We start from the raw sequence: 7,614 nt of genomic DNA, 5'->3' as shown, positions 1-7,614 counted from the left end.
GTGACACTAGGAAAACCGATCCAGTAAGACCCTTCAGATAAACCCACGGTAGCCGTGAGTGCAGAAGCAACCACACGTCCAGAAGTGAGGGAACATGACTGGGATGTTTGTCTAGCATACAGGAGCTGAGCCCTGGAACTCCATGAAGCAGGGAGACAGAGGAGGGGAGTCAGTTCAACACTGTTCTTGGCTACACTGAGTTTGAGGCCAGCCTAAATCAGAGATCTTGAAGACAGGTACTAATAAAGTACTACTTTTACCTATATTTTCTACCATCTGAAACCTGGGGCCAGTGAGTGAAGGCGCTCACCAAGCCTGGTGACCCGAATGGATTCCCAGGACCTTCATGGCAGGAGAAAACTAGCTCCTCTTTTTCTTTTAGACAGGATTTCACTGGCTGCCCTGGATGGAAGTCAGATCCACCTGCCTCTGGGATTAAGGGATTAACAGTGTAGGCCATCACACCCAGCTGGAGGAAACCAGCACTTCCTTAGAAACTGTACCTCTGTACACGTGCCATCCACACGCTGCCCACCCCTGCCAGTCCATACGTGTGCCATGGTACATGCGCTGCCCACCCCTCCCAACTCAGTGTTTGAAAACAAGACGAACGTTTTAAGATCACATTTACCTCGTGGCTGATAATAACCATCAGTCAGCAGGCCATGATTTGCCACCCCACCACTCACGTGGCCTTCACAAACCTCACCAAGGTTGTGACAAGGGTGTTGTAGAAATGTAAATAACGGCAATATTGTACACATAAGTGGGTTTGAATTCTAGTGTGGGTTTTAGCTGTAGAGCCATGACTGAAAAGTTAAAATAACAACATCTTTTACTTTTCTGACTGAAAACATAGGTAATATACAGAAATATTGCTGTTCTGTCTTAGATCTTTTTTAAATGTATTTGTATTATGTGCATGTATGTTCTGCCTGCATGTGTGTATCTGGGAGGGTGTTGGATGCCCTCGGACATGCCTGCATGTATGTTCTGCCTGCATGTGTGTATCTGGGAGGGTGTTGGATGCCCTCGAACAGGAGCTACAGACAGTTGTGAGCTGCCACATGGATGCTGGGAATGGAGCCTGGGTCCTCTGAAAAGCAGCCAGTGCTCTCGGCCATCTCTCCAGCCCTGCATGTCTTAACCTTACTCTCTCACTCATCTGTGAAGCTGATGAAGTCACAGTCACAACACTGGTTCATAGAAAAGGATTCAACCAAGAGCAGACTCACAATATCTGGAAAACAGCCTATTCTGAAAACTTTCTTACGTAAGATTTACCCAGTGTTGGATACAGCAACATAGGGATGATTTCAAGCCCCCAGGAGGATGTGGGCAGGACACTGCAGATACTGTGGCATTTGTGAAAGAGATCATCCTTCACCCAGACCTCTGAGGATTCTTACATAGGACGAAAACACTGGCAGCAGTCTGAGCTATCTCCTATGGGAGGTAATGTACCTAGAACTGAGCAACTTCACATGTGTTCCGGAAGCCACTGTGGGGAGCCGGAGAAATGGCCTCGTGGTTAAGAGCGCTGGCTGCTCTTCTAGAGGACACAGGTTAATGCCCAGCACCCACACTGTGGCTCACCACCATCTTTAACACCATTTTCGGGGAGGGAGGGACTCTGATGCCCTCTTCTGGCCTGCACGGGTACTGCACACATAGTGCAAATCCTATTTATATTCCTAAAGCCACTATGGTAACAAAAAGACTCTGGAAATTGACCCCCCTGGGTGGTGGTGGTGCACACCTTTAATCCCAGCACTTGGGAGGCAGGGGCAGGCAGATCTCTGTAAAAAAGTTAACATCAGCCAGGCCCAGCAGCGCACACCTGCAGTCCCAGCATTCAAGAGGCAGCAGCATACAGTTTGAGGACAGCTTGGGACATACCATGAGCTTCAGGCCAGCCTGGGAGGAAGAACTATCTCAATAACATTTAAAAATTAAATGTTTATTTTTAGCTAAAGATTATAACTAAACATGGAAGGTAAGTCACACGAACATGATGAATACATAGTTTTATAGTTCTCATCTCACCAACGGCATTCCACATTCATAAAACTGAATAACTGCAAATGAAAAGTAGGCAGAGCTTCACCTAGGGGTTCCCCAGATCCAATCCCCCAAGCAAACTAAGACTTAGGGAATTCTGGAAATGAAAAATTTTTGGGAATTCACCCAACAACTACAGAAGCAAGCCTCACCAAAAGAACAGAAGAGATGGAAGTCTCCGGTGCCAAAGATAAAGCAGAAAAAATGGATACGTCCTTAAAAAATGTTAGATCTAAAACTTCTGACACAAAACAGCCAGGAAATCAGTGATACTATCAAAAACCAAATCTAAGAATAATAGGAATAGGGGAAGAAGAAACCCAGCTCAAAGGCCCAAAAAAATATTTTCAACAAAATAACAGAAGAGCCAAGCAATGGTGCTACACACCTTTAATCCCAGCACTCAGGAGGCAGAGGAAGGCGGATCTCTGTGAGTTTGAGGCCAGCCTGGTCTACAAAGTGAGTTCCAGGACAGCCCGGGCTGCACAGAGAAACTTCGTCTTGAAAAGCAAAAACAAAAACAAACATAGAAGAAAAAATCCCTAACCTAAAGAAGGGGGTGGTTATAAAGGTGCAGAACACCAACAGACTGGACCAGAAAAGAAGTCTCCTTGCCACATAAAAACACTAAAAAAGAAATGAATATCAAAGGTTGCAAGGTAAAGACCAAGTAACATACAAAGGCAGACCTATTAGAATCACACCTGACTTCTCAATGGAGACTCTAAAAGCCAGAAGGGCCTAGACAGATGTGCTGCAGAATCTAAGAGACACAGATGCCAGTCCAGACAAACTACTATACCCAGCAGAAACTTCAATCATCATAGATGGTGAAAATAAGATATTCCACAATATAGCCAAATTTAAGCAACATTTATCTACAAACCCAATACTACAGAAGGTGCTAGAAGGAAAACTCCACCCTAAGTAGGTTACCTACAACCATGAAAACACAGGGAATAAATAATTTTTATTCAAAAGCAAAGGAAGAGAAACACACACACAACCACCACCACCAAAATAACAGGAAGCAACAATCTTTGGTCATTACTATCTCTCAACATTAATTATCTCAATTCCCTAATAAAAGGACACATAATAGGGACTGGAGAGACGGCCAGCAATTAAGTGCGCTGGTTGTTCTTCCAAGGGCCAGGGTTCAAGTCCCAACACCTACATGGCAGCTCACAACTGTCTGTAATTCCAGTTCCAGGGCATCTGACACTGTCAGATGACATTCATGCAGGTAAAACATACACACACACACAAACACACACACACACACGACACACACACACACGACACAAACTAAAAGAATAAATGCAAAACAGGATCCATTCTTCTGCTGCATCCAAGAAACACACTTCAACATCAAGGATAGACATTACCTCAGGGTAAAGGATTGGAATAAGATATTCCAAGCAAATGGACCTAAGAAACAAGCTGGTGAAGCCATTTTAATATCTAATAACATAGACTTCAAACTAAAACTTAGCAGAAGTGATAGGAAGGACACTACCTACTCATCGGAGGAAAGTGCCACCAAGGCGGCACTTTTGATTTTTAACAACCACGGCCTACACGCAAGGACACCAAAGATTGTAAACCACTGCTGCAGGTCATACCCTGACGGCAGGACACTTCAATACCCAGCTCTCTCCAACAGACAGAAACAATGGAGCCAACAGATATTCACAGAACATTTCACCCAAACACAAAAGAATATACCTTTTTCTCTGCATCTCACAAAACTTTTTCCAAGTCACACAAAACAAGTCTCGATAGATACAAGAAAACTCCTTGCATCATATCAGACCCATAGATTAAAACTGGATAGCAAAACAACAGAAAGCTTAAACTCCTGGAAACTGAACAACTCCCTAATCAGTGAAAATGAGGTGACCCAGACCCAGAAGGAGAAATTCACTTTTATGTGGATACTAGCCATTAAACAAATGATAGCAAAACTACAATCTGTAGACCCAGAGATGCTAGGCATAAAGGAAGCGATCTGAGGGAACACACAGATCTATCTGGGAAGGTGAAGTGGATTTCATGGGTGGACCTGAGCTGCAAAGCTCACACAAACTCATACAGCGATTAGAGCAGCAAGCATTAGGTCCTCTGAGTATGTCAATTAGCTTTCAGCTCAATATTTTTTTTTTTGTTTTCGTTTCTTGAGACAGGGTTTCTCTGTGTAACAACCCTGGCTGTCCTGGAATTCGCTCTGTAGACCATGCTGGCTATGAACTCACCGAGACCCACCTGCTTCTGCCTCCCAAGTGCTGGGATTAAAGTGTAAGCCACCACTGCCTGGCTTCAGCGCTTCAGCTTAGTATTTATATGGTACTCCTGACTTTTTTTTTGGTTTGTCTATCTTTTTTTTTTGGTTTCTTGAGATAGGGTTTCCCTGCGTAACAGATCTGGTTGTCCTAGAACTTGCTTTGTAGACCAGGCTGGCTTCGAACTCAGAGGTCCACCTGCCTCTGTCTCCCAAGTGCTGGGATTAAAGGCGTGCGCCAACACCTCCAAGCTTTTGTTTTATATTTTATTTTGTTTTTTTAAAAAGGTAATTTACAGCACGGTGCGGAGTGAAGTTCTTAGGTCTGCTGGCTGCAGGGAAACAGCGGCACGACACAGTTTTCTACGCTGCAAACACTTTAATGATTATTGTTGAGCATACATTTCAGAAACTCACGTCCAACTGCAACAAGTTAAATAAAAGTTTATAATATACAAAGGAAAGACAACCAAACATAAATGTTGCTGCGAGTGTGCCTTGCACCGAGACCAGTGTTTCCCTCCGTTACTATAGCTTTATTTTTGAGCTGCACAAACACACTTCAGAATTCCATCTTTTTTAAGATGGTATTTAGGAAAAAATGAACTCCCACCTCAAAGAACTAAAAGGCTGTGCATGATTCTGGGCTGGACAACAGAGAACACTAGAACACTCTGGTAGTGCAGGCAGCATAAAAAGGAAAAGAAAAAGCTCGAGATGCCCATTAACACTCTATGTTTTAAGGAAGCAGGATTTTGACCAAGTAGCTAAGAAGCCAGCAAACGGGGATCAGTGACGGCAACTGTAGTGTATGGAGTATGAAACGCTGACACTTGGTACACAGTTAGGCAGAACCACCTTTCCAGTCCCGTGAGCCCTTGAAAAGCAGCACAGTGCCTGTGCTGGGACCTGCTGGCTGGGTAGGAAGGGATTTACTTTGTCATTAGCAGCTAAGGAACCTATTCCAGGTGTTCTCGAAGCCTTCCTGGTGGAAAACAAGGCAAACGTCATTAGTGTGAGGATCACACTTCTCCGCAAACAAAGCAAGAGGCTTCTCTCGGCCCCGTCTCTGCTGTCTCTTTCTGCATCCCAAACCTCAATTGAGATGAAAGCCTTTCTCCATTGTAGCAGCTAGCAAGCGCTCCCTCATGATCTCCTCAGAAGAATACTCAGGTAACTTCAGATAATGGACACAAGTATTGACTGACGGATAGCTTGCATCAGTAGCGTCGACCTGCAGCAAGGAAGGGAAAACAACAGCATGAGTGCCTCTCCTACTGCCTCTGAGTCCCAATGGCATTAGGTTCCCTTTGGATTCTCCACAGGCTGGTCTGTACCTTTCGCACGACTGTGAGCCTGGGGTGCAGGTTGGCCAGTCCACCCGGGGGCAGAGTTGAGCAGCCAGTGGTAAACTGCAGGAATGCTTTCCTTTCGTCTGAGGACATGCCACACAAAACCCTCACGAACCTGAGGAAACCAGGACTGAAAGAACAAAAACACAGCTATGTTCATTTGGCCATAGACGGAAATGAACCAAGACACACCATTATACTACCTGTGCATCAACAACTCAGTCCCCGAGCAATATACACATGCGAGAGGAACAAGCCTGCCTTATGAGTCAACAGGACACCCTCCCACACCCCACACACAGCATACACAAGCAGAACAAGACTGCTAGCAACTGCCCAGTTAGGCAAGGCTATCTCCTGCCACAGTAGGACAAGATTAAACACACAACAGGCTCAGAGTCAGTCTAAGATACACTTGCATCATTACCAGCTAAGGAACATTTATTAGAGTGCACTTGATCATTTCCATCAGTGAAATAATCAAACTTTGTGACATAGTTTACAGAAGTAAAACAAAACACTACCTACCAACAAAGGGAACAGGCAAATGGGTTGTCTAATCACCCTGCTCACAGGAGCCAGCCCAGAGAGGGTGTACAGAACTCCCTAAAGCTGTTTCTTACATTCATTCCTGAAGCTGGATATAAAATCTGTGTGCTTCTCTGTTACACTTCAGTAAACATTAACATCAATGCAATGTAGCCTAAGGGTATACAAATTACTTGCCATGTGGTGGTGCATGCCTTTAATTCCAGCACTCAGAAGGCAGAGGCAGGCGGATCTCTGTGAGTTTGAGGCCAACCAGGTCCACAGAGCGAGTTCCAGGACAGGCTCCAAAGCCACAGAGAAACCCTGTCTTGGAAAACAAACAAACAACAACAACAAAAACCCAAAGAATAATGACTAGTCAGCAGTGGTGGCGCACGCCTTTAATCCCAGCACTCGGGAGGCAGAGGGAAACGGATCTCTGTGAGTTAAAAGCCAACCTGGTCTACAGAAGAGTTCCAGGATACTCAGAGCTACACAGAGAAACCCTGTCTCCAGAAACAAACAACAACAACAACAACAAACAACGACTAAACGCTGTAAGAACAGGAGACGAAACACGAGCCGTGATTGAGTCATGTGAATGCTCTCAGCCCCCCGTGGCAGCCATCTTGCCATCCCTGATGCTTGTGTGTGTGTGTGTGCGCGCACACACACACACACACACACACACACTCTGTGAATGTAGTTTTCTAAAACTACATTTAGAAAAGCTGCCAGTGGATTTTTAGGCATGAAAGAGTTTGTTCCTTGGAAATTAGCAGCACGTACCTGTCACGTGTATAGCCAAGCTTGGGTTCAGTGTAATTGATGATGTCCTCGGCGGCCCAGGATGGAGACTGATTTCCACAGAGAATCATCTGGACTTCCTCATGGCTGAAGGAACTTAGTTTCTCCATTGGAAAAACTTTATTAAACCCATCTACATCACAGAGACACCAAAAACACACACATACACAAAAAGCACAACTCAGTTCCTAAGACATGATGACAAAAAGCCCAACTAGAATCCAAAAGCTGCAGGACAGTGGCCATCCCCACTTCCCCCCCACCACACACACACAAAGGAAACCAATGCTCAACATCACAAACGCGAGCAGAAGAGTTTCTGGTCACTACAGTCTATAGCCAGATCCTTGTCACCACAGCTCTCCAGTCTGACCTTAACAGCTGGGTCACAAAGCAGCCAAGGCTGTGTTCACGCTTTCGAGTGAACTACAGTGCAATCCACCCTCATCGTGCACTGTCGCACGTGTACAAACTCATGTCCATTTACAAATGAAGAAATGAGTATGAGGGCCAGAAGTCTCTAGAGGAGCGGGAGAAGGTATATTATCACTTAAGTGTTCAAACCTGTCCTGACTATGCTGCAGG

The 7,614-nt window shown here is 45.0% G+C and overlaps 1 protein-coding gene across 5 annotated transcripts in view; it reads right to left on the bottom strand.

Moving 5' to 3' along the window:
• Positions 1–4,706: 4,706 nt before the first annotated feature.
• Hectd1 (HECT domain E3 ubiquitin protein ligase 1) overlaps positions 4,707–7,614 on the bottom strand; it is a 91,681-nt gene continuing 88,773 nt past the window's right edge. For all 5 annotated transcript variants that reach the window (XM_041658719.1, XM_041658721.1, XM_041658722.1 and 2 more), the window contains 3 exons: positions 7,012–7,162; positions 5,680–5,824; positions 4,707–5,576 (listed from right to left, as the gene is read on the bottom strand). In XM_041658719.1, the coding sequence (XP_041514653.1) occupies positions 5,439–5,576; positions 5,680–5,824; positions 7,012–7,162 (434 nt within the window). In that variant the 3' untranslated portion in view covers positions 4,707–5,438. The remainder of the gene's footprint in view (positions 5,577–5,679; positions 5,825–7,011; positions 7,163–7,614) is intronic.

The sequence above is a fragment of the Microtus oregoni genome, unplaced genomic scaffold (genome assembly GCF_018167655.1).
Source record: "Microtus oregoni isolate MIOR12 unplaced genomic scaffold, Mior012 000009F_ref0000495, whole genome shotgun sequence".
Classification (NCBI taxonomy): Eukaryota; Metazoa; Chordata; class Mammalia; order Rodentia; family Cricetidae; genus Microtus; species Microtus oregoni.
This window is presented reverse-complemented; position numbering and strand designations above follow the sequence as displayed.